The following is a 20,673-nucleotide window of genomic DNA, read 5'->3' as shown; positions in this document are numbered from 1 at the left end:
CAGCAGGAGCTGCATTTTAAGCTGTTGATTTTGTTACCAAACAAGTCTGGAAACACTTCGGAATTGTACAGAAATCACAGAACTGGATGCTTAAGACAGTGCATAGGGTCTGGTTGGGATAGAGTTCATTTTCTTTATGACAGCTCATATGGTGCACTATGTTTTAGATTTGATACCAAAACAGTGCTGATAACTAAAATTTTCATTAGTGTTTTTCCTGAATAGTGATTGCACAGTGTCAAGGCCTTCTCTGTTTGTCATTACTGTAAAGGAGGGTAGGTTAGGGCTGGGCAAGAGTTTGGGAGGGGACGCAGCTGGTACAGCTGAAACAAATTGACCAAAGAGAGATCTCAGGTGGGTGTCTCAAGTAGAGATTTAGTTTTATAATTCTGAAGGAGTTGCTCGGTTTGTCCAAATTTGTCACTGTCCAAATAACTCATATCTCTATGTCCAAATAACTCTATATCTCTCTAAGGTGCACAGTTGACTCTGAGACAACAGAATTGTTCTAATTTTTGTCCCGCCCTGTGGAAGTTTAAATAGAACATGAAAGCTAAATCCAACAATAACTGTTATTACCCTGCAGAGATGTTTTTAGAGAGAGATTTTGTTTGGTTTGGATTTTCTATTAACCAACTTGAGTGTACCGTCACCCATCCCATCAATGCATCTGAAGGTAGTTGTTGAGTTCTGTAAGAGAACTTCCTGCTGCTGGCTGGAATAACCTGAATGAGCTCTGATTGTTTCATTCCTTGGGCACTCAGCAAATCTTTTTCAACATGTAAGTCAAGCATGTTTTTTATGACCATTAAATGGAATAATTACAATTCTTGTTTTCTAAGGCAGCATTTATGTATGGTACAAGTATGTTGATTTGGCTTCCGAAAAATCTTGGGTTTAACCAAATAGACTGCAGTCAAATAGTGAATTTTCCATGTTTCCCTGAAAGTATGTCATCCACGTGAAGTGAAATCTGATCTGTGGAAACACATTATCTATAGTGGGCTGCTAAACTGTCTTCTCAAACTAGAAAATCTTAGTTAAAATACAAGCTGAAATCTTGCACTTAGGCAATATGTGAAATGTCCGTATTGAATCCTTAATTATAGCTTAGATGATTAAGAGAAAAGACATACTCTGTTTCAAAAAGAAACTGTTTTAATTTATGTCCTAACATTTCTCTGAAAATTCAAAGACTTTTGCATGCTTGAGCATATGTTGTATTTTCTTTCCAGGAAAGGTATGTGATGCACTACTTCTGAATTCAGAATAGAACTTATCTTTGACAATGGAGTCATGGCTAAATGTTAAAACCATTATGTAATGTTCTGAATTATTATTAATAATAATGGTACAGCATGTACTGAAATGTGGAAGAAAGCGAAGCTAGATTATAAAATCTTTGCATTGAAGCTATTATTATTTTTTTACATGAAAAGGTGCTGTGATTCAAGTTAGGATTTTTGCAAGGCTGCATTTTTATTTTATTTATATTTTTTATGTACTGATAATATTCAGCCAACCACTTGGCTGTGTAGGGTATTAGGGTGATGTCTGCATTAGCAGGGAATGCTTCACAAGAGGAGTGAGCCTCTCGATTGATGTGGTTCCTCCTGCGGTTCCTGACGACTGTTGTATAGGACTTACGTTGAATTAGATATGATCTTAACTTAATGTCTTCATTTGTAGCAGGGTCAAGGAGCTTCTAGTTTGCCTCTATCTGGAAGTAATCTAGTTTGTGTGCAATAAAACCACTCAGAACAGAAGCAGAAAATGGTAAATGGAAGCGATCAAGGGATTTGCCTCAAAATTGAACCAAATTGCTGGTAAAAGACAGCTGTATAACTTTTATGGGACTTCGTTTTTGCTTATGGTGAAGGTATATGTAATTGCAGTATTTCATTTTTGTCGTTATGGGAAACGAGTTAGACAAATAATACAGGTTCTCAGTTTGATACTTGTATTTTCCAACTGATTTAGGAAACAAATAAAATATGCAGGGGCAGAGTGTATAATTGTATAAACCTGTGTTGTACTCCAGGTTGCTTCGCCTTTCCTCTACTGCTGTGTTAACTGGTAGCCTGATACAATTATGTATTTTATGACAGGTTACGAGCCATAGACCCTCTTGCTGTACTAGGATGCCTTCTTTCAACCATTGAGAACATTTGTTTGAAACAATATGCTAACTTTTAACTGGTACCCCCATGCAAAAGGGTGATAAATGTTCTATACTTCAAAGCAAACTTTGAAATTATTTAATAAATACAATACTGAAATAAGAGGTGGCAAACTGCGTTTGGAGTGAAGTACACAGAAAATCTATCATTATTGTTAGAATTCAAGAAAAATATACAACAAAAAGGTTTGAAAACAAAACAGAAAAGCTGTTTAGACCTCTGTAAATAAAACAGCATTCATAAAGAGTAGGCTTTGATGATGCATCAGACACTTAACCAGAGTGTAGTTAAACAAAACCTAATTATTTTCTGGAAGTTATGTTTTATATCACAACAATGCTAGTGAGTATGGAAAGCATTCAAATTCAAAGAACAAACAGGATGATGTTCACAGAAACATGAAATATCGCTGAAAACAGCAAGTACCTGTAGCAAGAAAATCGTTTTCACTGCACAGCTTTCAAACATCTCCATGTCTGTGTACTGAAGTTGACTGTTTCCTCCATTTGTTGCTAATTTCCTCCATTTTTTCACTATGTGTAATTTGTTTTTGTTATGTAGACAATGTATAAATTCTGATAATGACCATACTTGAATGGAATAGAGTATTTTTTTCAGTAGTTTTCATTAGTGTTTCCAGTGGAAGAGCAGGATTTGAAGAGGTGATGGTGTTTAGGCTCTAAAGGCAGGAGTAAGGTCAAACTTTATCTATATGTTTCCCAATCTGAGAAATTACACTATTTCATGCACCTTGGTGGCATTTTTCTTTCCTGTGGTTTCTTTTCTTCCTCACTCTTGCTATGGTCTGTCTGCTTGTTTTCCTTTTCCCAGCTTCTCGTGAGTTGACATCCTTCTCTATATTTCTTGCCCTTTACGCTCTGTCCCTTATTCTCAGTTGCATGGTCATAATGTGAAACAGTAGTGAACAATCTGTGATCCAGCTAAATGCATTTGTAATGCATTAATACAGTCTTCAAAAAGAGAAATACTTGAGATCGTACAAGTAGCTTGTGTGGCGTGTTAGTCCAATATAACTTATACTGTTATACAGAAAATGTTTAAAACTGATTTTTAACTGTATAAAAAAAGTAAATCCAAAAAGTGAAACGCTTTTGAAGATCCGCTGATGCCAAGGGCTGCCAACTGTTCAATAACCCAGCCTCAAGGCTGGATTTTCATTTTGCTATTTAGAGATCAACTGTGCTGATATATTTCATCAGGAGGACTAAGCTATGTTGCTTCAGTGAATTTTAAGTTAGAGCTCACTGCATGTTGTAGATGCTTGTCTTGAAATAATATTGTGGCTCCTAGCACCCTCCTACTTGGTCTTCAAAACCTGTTGACATATGCTGGTTCCTGTTTTAGTGTATGTAATACATAAATATATGAGATCAGCGTGGCACAGCTCAGTGTGAGATCTTACAGAAAGAGAAGGTAGTTTCACATTGCAAACTCTGTAAATAACTTGGTTTTATACCTGCTAGTGTCTGATTACTCGTGAGCCCAAGACATTGACTCTGAGATGGTCTGACCAAGACCATTTTTGTGCAACACAAAGGATAAAAGATTTTTGTTGATTTTTTTTTTTCTTTTTTTAACAGAAAGCTATGTTTTACAGGGCAAAAGTGCAATTTTATCTCTGATTTTTTTCAGGTAAATAATAATAATATTAAAGCCAACAGAGACAAGAAGAATGTTGATTAATTTTTAGAGTTGATTTGGGGAGAAATGCGCTGTAGGTTTTAACTTCACTCTGATATTTCCAATGCTTTTAAAATACATAGCCCCAAAATACTGTATGACTTTAATATTTATTGTTTGATTGGCATAAACCTTAAAGCTCACAGTATGGGATGTTGGGAAGGAGAGGAGGTGGAAAAGAAAGTGTCTTTGTGAATGCACTGCAACAGATGTACCTTCTGTGCAGCAATTGTCAGGTGTAGTCTTTTTCATAAATCTAGGACTGTACCGGGAATGTTTAAATGGAGAAAAAAAATATTTTTTCTGTGAATACATTTTTTATACTATCTAGAAACTTTTTAAATGCTGTGACAGGCTTGAATGCGTCACAGTGAAAGGACACAATATGTTTACTGTCCCCATTTAGTCCTATTTCTAGGTATGAGGAAAGTGGTATTGCATGGATTCAGAAGCAGCTTCTCCTGGGGAGGTGTTGGAGTTCAGCCACTTTACATATTGCTTAGGTGGCCTCCGTGGCTGTCCATCTGGGCTACACATGATGTTAAAAGAGGTGCCTTGTTTGGTGTATACTAACTTTTTATTTGTCTGAATAGAAATTTCTTTAGAGCTTTTCTTTCCTCAGATATATAACATGCTAATTTCTAAAGTTGTCTAGTGAGCAGAGTAGGCACAGTGAAGTTGGTAGGTATAAGGCTGTACTTCCCTACTCAATGTTTTAAAATAAATCACCTAATATCCTTTTCCAGGCAACATGCTGGTAGTACTGATCATTTGAACGAAGTCAGTGATTATTTGCCGTTGGGCTGCAAAGTTCACTCAAAACATGGTGCTGACACCTGATGGGTCTCTAGTGTACTCTCAGTTGACTCAGCTGACCAGTAATTTGGCAGTAGGGACAAAGAGCAGACCACTTTCTGTCCTCACAGAGCTGCAAAGTGAAGTGAATATAACATTTTCCACTAATAATTACATACTTTCTGATCTCAAGCTAAGAATATTATTTAGGTCCAAACAACGCTGAGGAGCACTGACAGATGTGGAAAGCTGTGATTCAATTCACCTCAATCATCCGCTGCCAGGGTGTTGCTATTAAGTTATAGGCTACTTATTGGGAAAAGACACAAGTTCCTTGACTAAGAGATGGGCAGTGTCAATCTGAAACAAAAAACAGGTACGGGATGCATAGAACTAACATCAGTTTATGCCAAGTGGAAATTACTGGAATAAATGAGCAGCGTAAGCAAGAAGAATTAGTATTGTTCTTTCACTAGGGTGGTTAAATTAAACAGTTTTCAACATGGAAATCATTTTTTTTGTCTTTTACAAGAGATATAGATTTAATACAAAATATACATTTTTTCATTTACAGGCATCAACTTATCACCATATTCAAGAAATAATGGTACAGTTATTACGCACGGTGAACAGAACTGTTATTACAATGAGACGAGATGATCCCTTAATTGTGAGTAATATTTTAAAGTATTTTTAGTGCTTTGAAACTCATTTCATAGTTATCCTGTAAAAATGCAAATGCAATATTTTCAGAGACCTTGCTTGTGCACATTTATAGATTTAAAATTAAGAGCTTTACTCTTTTTTTCATTCAACTGTGCTGCCGTAGTGTTTTTCAATGTTTAGTTGAACACAGCAAGTGAGATTTGTGCTTTATAAAACAAAAACAACTAATAAAAACAAAATGCAAGCAAACAAAACCCCCTACATCTAAAGTTAATTGCTGTCTTATATAAATAATTTAATTGGTTGCTATGTTTCTTCTAGTTTTTCCACATCATTTACTTTTTTGGTGAGTTTGAGTTGCTTGTGGAACAATTGCCATTCTTGGCTGTTTCTGTAGGAGGAAGTTGATGCCTTATGCACACAGGGGAAATGTCTGGGCATATGCTTGAAGCGAGCACGTGCCCAAGATTTTTGTGGTTATGCTGTGGCTTAAAAGTTAGATTCAAGGACAGAGTCAGCAATTTATTCAGATTTAAGTATGTTATCTCACAAACACTTCTCTTGACTTGGACTCTTTCTGAGACTGCAAGCCATTTGTGTTCAGCATGAACTATGGAACATGTCCCTCAGACTGTGCACTTAAGAGAAAATGTGTATTATTTTTTAGTCTTAGAGAACTGCATTATTCTGTAAAATCATGAACAACATTTATTTGATTGTTTCAGCCACAAGAAGTACATTGCCTGTCTTTGGAAGGGTACTGTATCGCCTTGTTCTGGAAAATTAAAATAAGTTTTTGATCCAGTCAGAGTGTGATTGTCTCCAAATAATCAGTCTCCTAATAACAGCATTCTTCAGAGGAGATACTTGCCAATGGTTGCTTGAAATATGCTAGTAGTAGATCTGCAAATTTCAGAAATACTATTACCTGTGCATCAGACTTCTGGTCTGGTGTGTGTGCAATTCTCTCGTGTGTGTGTGGTCATAACTCGAAGAGGTTTTGAATGAAAATGCCGTGACCTTGTCAGTTATCTACAGTGTTTGAAAATGCTTTCTGTAGTTACAAAGAAAGTGTCCTAAGAGTTATGTGGATGATGTAAACAATCTACTAGGGAGTATTTCTGGATACTGTGAATAGTAAATGAAGAAGCAAAATGAAACTTTTTGCAATCCCATAATAAGTATCTTAATTGTTATGAAACAGTAGGAAACAAGCTGCTTACAGTCAGATTAAATGTGTTTTTGTTGTTGTTGTTTTTTCTCCTGTGATTTGTTCAGATGTTTTATTTAAAAAGATCAAATCCATTGTGACTTTTGAAATTTGGATGTCTGAATGTTAATAATGCTCATCATCTGTGTATATGTGTGTATTGGGCATTTTATTGATTTTTTTGGAAGCAAAATTTACAAGTAGTTTTCTGGAGCTGAGGCAAGACCTCTCAACAGGACAATATTTAACATATGAAGAAATTGTAATGAACAAATTATTCTTCTACATTCATAAACAAAAATGAGCAAAACAAGCTCATGTCATGTTCTGTGCAGTACTTCTAGTGCAGTCTCTTAATTTTGCACATTAGCTTTAAAAGCTCTTGAAATGGCAAAACTTAAATGAAACAGTCAGGAAGCGTGACTTTCTGCAGAATGCTTAGGTGAGCTCAAGTTGCTAAAAGTATGATGAGCTCTGCAAATAAAGGTGGGATGTGGAATAGCTGCAGTCAGTCTCTTGGTTTTAGTATTAACTTGCACCTGATGTTGTATGGATCAGAGTGATGTTTCAAATTGGACTACAAATGTTAGGGAACAGAAGGCTGCCCCAGATTCTTTGATCTGTTGCTATGTTTCTGAATATTGCAAGTGTTTTAATTTTCTGCTGTGTAATTTTCCACAATTTGAAAATAGTGCTTATTGTGTGAAAAACAATGCTAATACCATCTTGCTAATATTGAGAACAATGGTTGCAGTTTACAAGATGGAAGTTTAAATGTTCTGCAGCTGACTAGAGTACTGGATCCAATTTGCCTGAGTGTTCTGCCTTCTGGCAGGGATGAGGTTTTCATAATCTTCTAGGCTGTTAGCAGACAGGGAGTTAAGGGTTTTTGGCTTACAGTTGCCTTGATCTTCGCTTGCTACAATGCCATTTGAACCTAGGGGAAGACTCTGCCTTGTGCTTAGCTGGTAACAACATGCTGCAAGCTTTGTCAGTGTAATAACTGGAAAGCTAAGAAGGACAAGATCTCTTCAGGAGAAGTTGGTGGGAGTGGCAAAATAATTTAGCTATCTGTAGCTATTGCAGAGAAGACTTAAATGCCCCTGAAGGTTTCATTGTGATGCTTTGGCAACTAAAGTCTTTAACGGTGTCTTGGTTATTTCCACTAGTAAAACAAACAAATAAACAAAACCCTTGAGTGTTTGTTCTTGAAGTGCTTCTAAACTTGTAATAAGGAAGGACAAGATTATTTTTGTGAGATTAGCTCTTCATGATCTGAGTCTCTACAAGAATTTAGAGTTTTGGTTAAAAGACCTAGTGTTTCAGTCAAGTTCTACTCAGTAATTATAGAAGTAAAATGTATAGTAGTATGTAGAATAGGGAATTAGTTGTTTTCTATACCATCTTGCTTACGTAACCAAAAATACTGTAAATGCACAATACACTTTTTAAAGGTCTCCTTTGGTACTCCCAAACTGGATTTTGTTCACATTGTCAGTTTAACATGGTCAAGAGGATGTAGTTACGCTACACAGAAAAGTTGTTTCACAGTATCAGTATAAAATATTCTACAAATCATGACTTTGCTGTAAAGACACCAGGTGGAGATTCTTATTTATTATTTTTCAGTGATAGGCAAGAATAAGTTATCCTTCTGGACGTAAAGGACAACTAGTATTTTGAAGGAAAATTAGTATCTCTTCAAAAAAAAAAAAAAGGAAAAGTGAAAAGCTTGTGCTCTGTTACCCAGAGCTACTCTAGGTAGGATACTCTTGCAAAAACTATACTATTTGGGGAAATAATGACTAGAGGAACCATTTTGAGGAGTTGACATGGTTGGAAAATTCAACATGTTCAGATAGACTAGCTATAAACTTTTTTTTATTCAGTTTTCAGAATGAGACACTTTCTCTACCATAAAAACCGCAGAATGATCTCATGAAAGAACCATTCACTCATTTCACAGTTATTTTTCCTTTCTAAAGAAGAATTAATTATTCGCTTCCATTGTAATCTAAATACTGTTTGTTGTTAGTCAAGTTCTAAAGCTTAAGAAAAATCTAGTTATATTACAAAATAAAATCTAAATAACTTAAAAATGTATACAATTTATATTTTATAATGCATTTCTTTATGAAGATAATCTGTATCTAAGATAGCATAATTGCTAAGTATTGTGACTTTTTCAGAAGAGCTACAGTGAACCTTGTATGACCTGCTGATACATGACAGCAATCATTACTCTTTTCATACATTCTGTACTTTTAAAGAAAGTTAGCATATTCTAAAATTACTTTATTTGAAATTCCTTTTTTATGGAGTCAGCCTATGTGCTGTACAATATTTTATAAATAGCACACTGTAGTTGTCAAATATATGTTTTTCAGAGAAGCCTACAGCAGTTTATGTGTAAGAGCTATCAAGTAGCTGTGGTGATTTTTTTTGTTCTGTTTTTAAGAGCATTCATATGCATTTTTTAAAATTTAATTCTTTCTTACGGAGCTAGTTTCAGGCATTGCAATATAATTTTCTAATTCAGAAAAATTATTTTAGCCGGTACCATTATTTGCTAATTATCTGTCCATTTAAATTGGTTTTCTAATCCTGACATCATACAGTTGTGTAGTGTGTATCTAACTTGTATTAAGTATATCAATTAATAATTCATTATTGAGATATTTTAAATAAGAATCAACATTTGCACATTACATTTTCACATAGTTTCGATGCTCCAGTTATGTCTTATGAATATATAATTTTTTACGTATTTTATGGTGCTAGGACAAACATATATATATGTTAAATTTAAACAAAACATAAACCAACTAAGCAATCTTGCCTTCTTACAGTGGTTGATACATGCCGTGGCTGATGTCTTATACTGTTACTTTTTAATGTAACAAATAGCCTTTTGCTCCAATGTCTTCAAAATTTTACGTAGAAAGCCTGTTTTTTGTGACATATTGTGGAGAAGACTGGCTGTAAAAATTTCTTCCGTTTGGTACGTTTGGTTTTGTTGTGAAAATTTGGTACTTATTCTTTTTTATGAGTAACTTCTGGCATAGTTCTACTTCATTTTTGGTTAAGTTGTATTTTTTTTTTTTTTGTTCCTGGTAGTCAGAGCCTCTGCAAGCCAGATGATGGAGGAGTTCTGTTCATGTCCTTTTCATTAAGGATTAACAATTGTGTACAATTTGGAATTCCAAGATCAGACACTAAAATACAAAAAAATAGTAACCATTTAAATAAGTATATTTCAATTTTTCAGAAGTATTGATGTTTGTTCAGATCATAAGAAAGACTTAGAGCCTTACTTAGAACTTTTTTTGGATGGACTTTCTTAAAGTAAATAGGATATTTTCATACTTGTATAGTTTTACTGACTACAGGAATTGATTTGTGTTATGTAGCAAACCAAAATACTATGATTTGTTTAAATTCACTAATTTGGATTTCTTGATGCCTTTATTAAAGGCCTCATATTTATGCAAGCCAAAACAAAATCAGGCAGCTTAAAATGAGCTTTTTGGTGCTTATTATTTGACAAGAAGAAAGACAAAAAGATGTTTCATACAATAACATATTATTGAAAATTAGCTCACTACAGAAAACAAAATTACTGATTTTGTTAGTATTACTCCTGCTGGTATTACTTATTATTATGCCTTTGCCCCAGAAGGATATTCATCTTAAAATTATATTTTAATACACAAGAAACCTTTGCACACTAATAGATCCTTCAGTATATCAATTACACTAATGCAAAATAGGAATGCTGTTGGAATGCCAGCACAAGCCGTATATGTATTTGAGTGTGATGTAAGGATATGCTCTTATGTAATTTAATTCTAATCTCTATTGTATTCACAAATTGTTATTGAAGAGCTTATCTGGCTCACTAAAGGCATACTTGTTGCTAGTAAAATTTCATGTACAGCTTTCCTTCTTAAAAGCCTTTGAAGTAATGATAATTTTCTGCCTGTCATTTCCATATTGACTGTACGTATCATGTTTTTTAAAACTGTCACCCTTTATAACCTTGGGAAATTAAGACCAGCAACATAGCCTACTGACTTGTAAATGATGACCTGTTTTTGTCATTTCTGGTCTTTTCTGACATCAGTGCAAAATTGTTTTTAAGGTGTCTTCAAATGTCTAGCTAACCCTAAGAACTGGTGGAACACAGACGTATGCAAAAAGTGTAGATATGTTAAACTAATATTGCATTAATAATACAGTTTGTTTTTAAAAAATGAGGATCTAGGGGTTAATCTATTGAATACCATGGCACCATTTGAACTAATCAACTGGAGTCACTTTTAAGAAAATTTATGCAGTACAGATTATATTGTAAAATATTAATTTTTATAACTGATTTTGTATTTTGTAGGCCAGTGTGAACTCATTTACTCTTCTTAATGAGGAAAAAAAAAAAAAGAAGAAAGATATTTTGATGTCGTGGTACAGGTCTTAAATGTGTAGTGGCACAGGGTAGATGTACAGCATCAACATACTGGAGCATGGTCCAGAGGGAGACCACCAGGGTGCCCAGACTATGGGCTGTAGTGTATGGCACGTGGAGACAGGCTGTAAAAATTGGGTTTGTTCAGTCTTCAGGAAGTGAAAGCTTAGGAGAAAGGTCTTATAGTCTGTCTAATTCTTGCTGAGGGTAAGTTGAGTTGGCATAGGGCAAGATGTAACGATTACAAGTCATTTCAAATTCTGATCAGATGATAGGGAAAACTTTTTCATTGTGGAGGTGGTCAAATTTTGGAAAAGGTTGCCCTTGGATGTTTTGAATTCTCTGTCTTTGACAATACCTGAAATTCAAATGCATCTAATTGGACCTCCTTTGAGAAGGGAATTAAGACTAGAATTAGTGAGGTATTCTCGTTTTTTATATTTTTAAGATTCTTTCCAGATAAGTCTATTAAATGACAAACTTCTAAATGACTCTTTAAAATGAACCAGTAAAAGGACAGAATAACATTTTAAGCTGAAATTCTTCGTTGTGGTTAAATCTTAGATGACAACAATAAATACATTTTAGTGAGGATGTGAAATGACTATAATTATCTCCTTTGGGGAGAAGATTTTTTTTTTTTTTGAACAATGTAAATTCCCCTGGACTTGTTCTTGATTGTGCAGTTTGTTTAAAGATCCGTAAAGTTCTTTCCCTTTAGTTCATGTTACTTATAAATAGGTAATGAAGACTGTAGGTTTGACTAATGTTGTCTTTTTAAAGTTGAGATTTAAACCTCTTTTTTATTTTTTTTTAAAAAATCTTTATTAGAGCATATGAAAGTGTCATTGGAAAAAAAAAAAAGAAAATCTTACAATTCCTTTTCAAAGAATAGTCTCTTCATGTGTCTTTATTCAGTGAGATGATTTAAGTAAATTAAGTTCTAACTTATCAAACAAACATTCTTTAGTGTTGTGAAATCATAAAGCCATATTTTCAGGTGTGTGCTCTCAAACTTCTTTCTGTTCTAGTGCTTTTCGAAATGTAAAAAAAGAAATAAATGGTTTTTGCATATAAGATCTGTAAGGAAGTCAAATCCACCAGAAACATTTTTTTTTCACCTTTTTTGTTTTTCTTCTTAACTCTTTTTTCTCGGGAACTGGATGATCAGATGATAGTTTTTGAGGTGAAGCTGGATTTTGCTCTTCATGTTCCAGTCTTTTCAAAATCTGATGAAATCTTCCTTCTTGTTGTCTGAAGTCATATTCTACGCTATAGGAAAATGAAGAGATTTAAACTAGTGAGTGAGAAATTCCCTCTTTAAAAAACACGTGGAAAAGATGCTTACCTTGTTAGAATAACTTGGCATTATTCAATATCAGAGCCTGGTTAAAAGGCAGTAGAGGTTGCTGCCTTGAAAGTAAGTTGATTTGTTTACCTTTTCTGAGGGAATTCCCTTTCTATGTGATATAAGAACTCCATCATTGTGCAAAAAAATGGGCCAAAAATCAAGGGAGAAAAAGTATTTGGATGACCTTTCAATGCATTTTATTCAATGGTTAGATTTTGATTCTGTGATCTAATTCACTCATATATTTGGCATGAATTCAAAACTCTCATATAATTAACTTGCTGAACGTGAGAAGTTTTTCTACGCTTGGGACCAAAATATATATGAAATTAAGAAAAGACATGTCTTTGAGATAGGTGTTATGAGTTACCAGAGAAGTAGATAGTAGAAGGCAACTTTCATTTTCTGTATGGAATGTCATAATTTATTGATGTCAAATGAGAGCTAAGATGATAAGAGCAACTATGTGCACAGAAATAAAGGTAAGATTCAAAAGAATCAGTGTGGAAAATTATGGGTCTGATGCAACCAGTACAGTTAAGCAAAAACAAACAAATAAAAAGAAGCGATGCTGTATGTCTATCCCTTATTTCAACCACCTTTTCTTGTCAGGTAAATGGGATTTGTATTGGCACTATATGAAGTGGAGGTTTTTGCAGGAGGAGTGGAGAGCAGGAACAATGTTTGCTTTTTTCCATAATGCAAGCATTTTCTGAGGAAAAAATCACTATCTGAGGAATGCTGGGATGTCACATGTAGGCTCTGATTCTGCTTTGGGTACTGAGTAGGAGAAATCTCTAAAATTTGTTAACATGCATATTTTTAAAACTATTAATTTTAAGTGCGCGTATGCGTATTTAAATGTATAAACAGTGCTAAATCGTAAGTTAAATTTAACTAGAAGCTTGTTTCTCTTACAATTAATGTATTTTTTTTAATGAAATAAAATAACAGTTGTCAAACAAAGCAATATCATTATTCTAATTTAGCAGAATTGGCTAAGGATCTGTGGACAGGGAGTAATATATAATAAATATAAGGAGTAGAAGAAAGTGATGTAAACAACAAATTTGACGTGTCTCCAATTTCATCCTCTTAGGGCTAAAACTGCAAGTTAGTACTCCTCAGTAGTCATAAATCAGGAACACTGGAGAAGAAATACTCCTTTTATACTTAAGGAGTGCCTCTGTTCATGTTCCTTTTCTCTTCCCTTCTTCAAAGTTTCAAATTTAATGTTGGAGGGGTAAGTCTCTAGAGGCAAGAGATCAATTCAGTCTCCATTTAATACTTGTTCCTTGTATTCTGATATAACTGCTTGTTTTAATTTGCTATATTTATTTGTTTATTATAATACAAATATGTGTCATAGGATCTAGATTGCAATTCCGAAGTCACTTCACATAACCCTCCTGATTAGGTGATAAAGGATAAATGATAAATGATAAAGATGATTCAGTGACACTAACACATCACTCTGCTGTGTTTGAGTCACTGCTGACTTAGGTTCTTGAAAAGCAGGAAAAGGGAGCAAGGTGAAACAGTTCCATATTTAATGACAATAGTGATGCTACATGGGTAGAAAAAATGCATGCACAGATCTTTTAGACTACATGAAACAGGAATTACATGGGTCTGTCTAGAACAAAAACTGATGAGCACAGTTGCTTCCTTCAGAATGTTTTCCAATGAATCTGTAATGAACTTCAAATACTAGTTACTCAGTCTTTTTATAACTGCCTCTTGTGGGATATCTCTGTAAGAGTGGAAACGATTAACTTTCCTTGCTGTCTTCTGTTTTGTCTCTTAACGCTAGTAATTGTTCAGAGCTGGAACTGTGTTCTTGTATGTATTTTGCTAACTATTGCAGTGTAAACCTCTAGGCAACCTTAACATCAAGAACTACCTAGTAAACCAAAAGGCACATCAATGTTTGTTTCCTCTGTTCTTTATTTCAAATACTTGTGCTTTTTGCTCACAATCTCTCCTGTATTAGAACTAGGTAGACTGAAAGGGAAGGTAAGCAGCTTAGTTTCTTCTTCTGAAGAGAGAAGATATCCTGTGGTAAAGGGTCAGAGATTGTTCAGTGGTTGTTCAAAGGCAGTGACTAAGTAAAGGAAATCTTTATTGTTCCAGGTTTTCCTTTTTGTAGAGACTGAGTCCATGGTTTTGCATAATTCATGTAACTTCCTGCAGTAACCAGTGTACTGTGGAGAAGACTAGCAATTTTTATCTCAGAGGAGATGTGCGATTTAATTTGTTATAAGTCAAGTGCTTTGAGAAGAATAAATATTCAATTCATTACCAGAAGTTTAGGACATCAGTTCTCAATTGAGTTATATGTTGGGCGATAATTTCCAATGCTTTGTCCAACCCTGACTTTACAGAACAAGTACATAAATCTGTTTAATATATTTGGCTTAAGTAGAAAATGTGGTGTGAAAACCACATTCATATGGATATAGTCTGTCTTATTTCCATTTTTGAAGGAATAAAATTAAAGGCATAGTACTTACAAGCTGGCAAAGTTAATGGTCTGCCATACTGTTTGAAATGAAGAGAAACTTATCACTGTAAAAGACAGTCTCCTACCCTTTTTTATTATTATTTTTGTAAATGTAAAGATGTATATATGTAAAATCTCAGGAACATGTTAATATCTTTGAAGGGATCAAAATTTTCCAGGAGATCTTTCAAATCAAGTTCATTCATTAATTATGCTGGGTCATGTCTAACTCCAACACTTGTTTCTGGCAAGTTCTTTTTCCACTAAGGTTTTGCTTTTTTTCTCTCTCTTTTTTTTTTTTTGTTCCTTTTAAATACAGCATATAAAAAGGTGATATGTATAGCAAAGTTTTTTGTTTTTGTTTTGTTTTTATTGTGGGGGAGGAAGAAAGAAGCATCTGCTGAAGTGAGAAGTGTGGGGGTGGTTATTGGGTGGTTATTGTTGTATTTTGCACATAAACATGAACTGTAGCTGTAGCTTACTGGCATTTGTAGAATTGAGTGTTTATCTTTTCCAAAATCCAAATTTATTACAGAAATCTCAGCTTGAAAAATGTAACAAACACAGGGCACTTCATCATCAGGAGCTGCTTCAAAGGTTTTGAAAGCATGGTGATAATAGTAACACTGTGAAACATTGGTGGAAATTCCTATTTGAGGCCTCAGATGTATAGTACTTCAGATAACACCAATCCTAATTATTCTGTATTTGAGGGGGAAAAATGGTTAAAACAGCAACCCTTCACATATTCCCCTTGGTCTTTTGTTAAAAACTCTATTAATAATAACAGACTTCTTATACCTGTGAACAGAACACAGTATTGTAAATTTGTGAGAGATAATCAGACAATAGGAAATTGTGCAAAGTGCTGTACCTGTAAATGATACATGCGGTGTTCTGACAGGTGCTGCAGTTGTTGAGGTCTTGACCAGTGTGAAAAAAGTTCCGCCTGTAATAGACAGTAGTTTCATGTAATGTGTAGTTGTAAATATATTAACATAGTTCTATTATACTCTCACTAAGAAAGTTCTGTTAATCATTTCTATTATTTTTATTAAAAATTTCAGTGCCAAATTCTGTAATTCAAGGTTGCTTTATAAAACCCAACCCCCACACTTAATCATACTGCTGCTGCTTATAAACTCACTTTAAACTATTTGAATATCTGTGCTTTCAGTGAATTAATTTGATTTTTACCCATATGCTTTCCATTCTTTCCCCTTTTCATGTTTTCTCACTTTAGTATAAACAGTTCAGATTTTTAACATTAACAGTTAACAAATACAGAGTGTTAAGAAAACAAGTAAGTGACTTAACAGTGACTAGAGGTGAATAAGTTCTAAGATGGGGAGATTTGTATTAGAAACAATCTGAAGTCCCCTTACATCTGAAGAATGCAATAACGTTTATATTAAATAAATTTTATTTGAATTAAAGTAAATGAGGTGGTACCAAGATAATTTTCTGGTTCCTCCTGGAATTAAAGGGAAGACTTTTCACATAGGTTGTTGTGCTACCTCCAGAAACACTTGCGATGTTGAGTTTTGCTGCTGTATTTGCTAGGTGTTTCTAGCAAAATGGATGGACCTTGATCATGGAATCTCTGAGAAACTTCAGGACACTTGGCAGAAATTTTGTTTTCAGCCATGTGGTAACTACCAAAACAGAATGCTGAATGTGTGCTTTACTACAGGCTGTTCTTTTTAATGGTTAGACACACAAACTTAATTGAAGCTTGTCCGCTCTGTCATACATGATATGTCATGTATACATAGGAGAAGGAATAGTAGGACTTGGTAGTGTTAGGGCAGAGGCTGGACTAGGTGATCTTGGAGGTCTCTTCCAACCTAGGTGATTCTGTGATCCCTGAAGATCTCTATTTGGGTGGCAGTAGTATAAAAAGTAGTTTAGACTGCTTAAACTAGACTGCCTGCACTTGAACCTACTTGAATATTTTTCCCCCTTTGTGGTTCTTCTAAAGTAAACTTTTTTTTTTTTCTGTTATCAGTTTGTGAATTCTGTCAGTTGTGTCTAGGCTATTACAAACTTGGTGCAAGAAAATGGAGTGAAGATTACCACATGTATTCCTTAACTGTAGTCAGTAAATAGTATTGATACACATGATTTGATGCTAAAATGAAGGTTTTAGTTTTATGCATAGATGATTAAGTCTGGGTGCCTGAGTGTTGTGGTTTTTGCAGTATAGGGGCTGCTGCGGGGAAAGTAAACACCATCCCAGCCAGACCCAGTACACTCAGCCAGTTGTGCTATGTATGAAAGTAAATGTGTGATAAACTAGACCTCAAAGTGTTTTGTCTTGTTTTGTTTTTAAAGGGAAAAAAAAATGAACTCTCTGATTTTCTTGATTCTTTGACAGATTTATTTGCTGTTTTTCCCAAAGATTAAAATTACTTGATGAAAGTACTACATTATCATAAGGGATAGCTTTAAAATGTATCCTAGATATATTTATTGCAAGTTGGAACTGCTGGTAATGCTTTGGAAAGCATTATTAGGACATTTTAAAATCTTTTTTGAGCATAAAAATATCTAAAATTCTACTTTGTCATATGAAGGTTCAGTTCTTCAGTCTTCTGATGTGAATTACATGGGTAGTATGATTATTATTTATAATGCATAAGTAAGTTACATATGTAATCATTGCAGCTTTGGCTAATAGACATGACACTATTTACTAAAAATAAATACAGATTGTGTGTTCTTAATGACAGTACAGAAAGTGGTCATTCTAAAATCTAAGATTATTAAAAGATTTCTTGCTTAGAATCTTCATGCTGTATGTTCATAGTTTTAACCCCTTTTAAGCACTAATCTCCACCTCCTGCAAAACTTTCCTTACACATCTTGAAATTAATCTGGCATTATGCCTTTTCTTCTTCTAAAGGCATTCCCTTTAAGCAGCTATTATGTGTGTGCTACCATGAAATGTAACCAACAATGAAGTCCCCAACAAAAACAGCCTGCAGATGTTGTGCTTTGGCCACTAATATGTTTGCTTGCTCATGAAGATAGGACTAATTTATTGAACAGAACATGTTTTTGCTGATATAAACTATTTCAGCAATAAGACTCTTGGCACTAAATGCGTATCTGACCTTGATAGAGAAAGCTGGCTTGCTGTAGTTTTGTTATATTGCATTAGTATGTTAGACTGTTGGGTTTTGTTCCACTACACAGAGATTTTAGCTAGATGGAAGCTGCCAGCTTTCATATATAGGTAGCATTGTATCTGACACCATAAATCTAAATAACAAAGAGAGTTAATAAACTGTCTCTCACACTGAGTTTACTAAAGGCAGTGTTAATTAAAGCCAAGCTGTAAAGAGACTTGCTTTTCTGTAGAGGCCCAAATATCTGATAAACTGAATGAGATCATCTTTGTAAATTCATCTTTGAATATTTCAGGGAAAGATGTTTCACTAAAAAAAGGTTAAAAGAATGATAATATCTACTTCAGATTTTTGATATATTACCGATATTAAAATGCACCGTACCCTTCACTGAGGGCTCTGGATTTTTCAAGGTCTTGAATTACATTCAAAAGGACTTTAATCTTCTCCTGGTTCGACAGCAAGGATTCCTCTACAGATTGTAGCCTGCCTTGTAGGGCACATAGTTCACCATGTGCCAGATGAATTTGATTTATTTCAGTAATCTCTTTGTTGGTTTGTGGGTTTGTTTCATTCCTTGGCAGATAAGACTTTATGTGAAATCCTTCTAAACAGCTGTTACACTGGGAAACATCAGATGGGGTAGAATTTTTCTCAATTTCAGTATTGCATGAAGAAATAGATTTTGATGCATTACTGCTGGTCAATGACATGACTGTGTGATCATCATTTGTTAGTGTCACACAGCTGGAACCTGTTTTATGCTCTCCTGCCTGTTGATGGTCTCTGAGGGAACAAGGAGATACGCTGTGATTTGATGGAAGTGATAATGGAGTAGTTTCCTGACTGCTTGCATCTGTGCTGACTATAAGCAGCTCAGAGTCACTTTTATCTCCTTCACAAGAGTCAGAATGAGGATTACATTCACTGTAATTAGCGGAATGGCTTAGGCAAGGGTTTATTTTTTCACAATCAGATGACAGCATGCTATTTTCATTGTTCTCATTGCTATTTATGATAGTAGAAGAATGCAGTGTATTACTTAAATTCACGGTTGTGTCTGGTGCATCCATGGAAGTATTGCTGTTTTGTGGAAAATTCACATGAATGTATTCAGGCACCTGTGTAGAAACAGTTGTCTTTTCTGTTACTGAGAAATCATCTGTATGGATAGGTCCGTTTCTTTGTGCTTCTGATAGTCTTTGACTTAACTGGCTGTTTACCTTAGTATTCCTAAATCCATCTTCCAAATGATTAGTTATTCTTAAATAACAGAAGTCTGAAGACATAATATCTTGCTCAGAAAGATTGCCATTTGCTTGGATGCAATTTTCAGCCTCGGTTGGCATTTCTGTTAATGATTTGCTTACTGCCAGTTTTCTTCTTCTAAAAACAGGGAAGTGTTTCCTGAGGCTAGGAGATGTTTGTATGGCAATATTTTGAAGCCCCTTCTGAGCCTTGGGAAAAGATGGAGATTGTAGCAAGAAATTGTGGTGCCTAGCTACTTCTTTATTTCTGGTCATTAATGCAATATTTTGGGCTGGATTAGTACCCAGTTCAGTGACACCTGCTGCCTTCGTGTTCATACCATCATCTTTGAAACGAACTTGCTGGGATTTGCTTCTGCGGTGGTGTGGCTGTCTCATAAAATCAACTGAATCCAGACTGTTCCTCTTCAGCAGCACTGGACGCATTTTCATGTTTTGCTGTGCCACTGAATCACAGTTTAAAGTCTGCAAATAATGTGTTTCTTTGCGACCCATTTCATTTGTCATTTGAGCTCTGTTTTATGATTGTGTTCCTTAGATGGAAATGAATACCTTACTAATGAAGAAGCGAAGCCTTTCGTTCTTCTTGTTGTTGTTATATATCCATTTAGCTGACATGTTCTCTTTAGGGATACTCTTTCAAGTTTAATTGCTGATCAATCCAAACACTAGAAAAAGATATTTAATATCAAATTTAAGGAAAGATTTTTTGTAGCTGGAGAATCCAGAAATCCTTGTGTTGTGAAGCAAACATAATTCTTCTTGTATTACAAAATTGCAGCAGACAGTTATGTGTATAGGTAACTAATTTAAAGGTCAGTTTGAGTCGATGGCTTTCCTGATGGCTCTTACTTGACAGTCAGCTCTCCATTAGTGATGCAGCTTTTTTATGTCAGTCACATATGTCTTACCTGCATGTTGTCAAAACAACAGGCTTTATAACTTTTTGGGGCACTTCCATTTCTGATGCATAGTTTTACTGATGGAATTATATCCATTAATACCAAACTGAATTGCTTTCTTTAGAAAGAATTTTTCTTCAGAAAATTTTTTTAATGTTGCAGATTCAACTCATCTTTCCAAATAGTTAAGCAAAATGCAACCACTTCTGACCAGGCAAAACCAATATCCAGCAGGGTTCACTGAGAGACATTATTTTGTGTGGTTGATGCTTCCGTTCATGCAAGTATGAGGCCAACTGTATCCAAGGGACTGTGTCATTTGGGAAAGTTCTGTAAGTACTTTGACATCTGAAGAGTGGTCCAGTGTGAATAACCAGCAAATGCACATTAACATGAAATGTTGCCTGAAAGTAAGAAGACAACAGTTGTAGATGAACAAACTACCAATTTCCAGTGGTTTTGTAACTTTGGCAGTGAGATGCTGGTATAAAAACTGTTTTTTTT

At 34.7% G+C, this 20,673-nt stretch overlaps 2 protein-coding genes across 2 annotated transcripts in view; one reads left to right on the top strand and one right to left on the bottom strand.

The window, feature by feature from the left end:
- Positions 1-20,673, top strand: part of DOCK2 (dedicator of cytokinesis 2) — a 186,942-nt gene that overhangs the window by 67,282 nt on the left and 98,987 nt on the right. Inside the window, exon 27 of the mRNA XM_083798208.1 lies at positions 5,251-5,346. Within this exon, the coding sequence (XP_083654334.1) occupies positions 5,251-5,346 (96 nt within the window). The remainder of the gene's footprint in view (positions 1-5,250; positions 5,347-20,673) is intronic.
- Positions 11,896-20,325, bottom strand: INSYN2B (inhibitory synaptic factor family member 2B). The gene is made up of 3 exons (XM_083798221.1): positions 18,384-20,325; positions 15,743-15,817; positions 11,896-12,286 (listed from the first exon to the last, which is right to left on the bottom strand). The coding sequence occupies exons 1-3, from the start codon at positions 19,772-19,774 to the stop codon at positions 12,106-12,108; spliced, it is 1,647 nt and encodes a 548-aa protein (XP_083654347.1). The 5' UTR covers positions 19,775-20,325; the 3' UTR covers positions 11,896-12,105.

The sequence above is a fragment of the Anser anser genome (assembly GCF_964211835.1).
Source record: "Anser anser genome assembly, chromosome: 14".
NCBI lineage: Eukaryota > Metazoa > Chordata > Aves > Anseriformes > Anatidae > Anser > Anser anser.
This window is presented reverse-complemented; position numbering and strand designations above follow the sequence as displayed.

Excerpts from the sequence above, each read along its gene's own strand:
- INSYN2B (XM_083798221.1), bottom strand. The coding sequence starts at position 19,774 with ATGACAAATGAAATGGGTCGCAAAGAAACACATTATTTGCAGACTTTA. Across the intron at positions 15,818-18,383 it reads TCCAGAGCCCTCAGTGAAGG|GCGGAACTTTTTTCACACTG; the intron begins GTACGGTGCATT and ends TGTCTATTACAG. Across the intron at positions 12,287-15,742 it reads ACCGCATGTATCATTTACAG|CGTAGAATATGACTTCAGAC; the intron begins GTACAGCACTTT and ends ATTTTCCTATAG.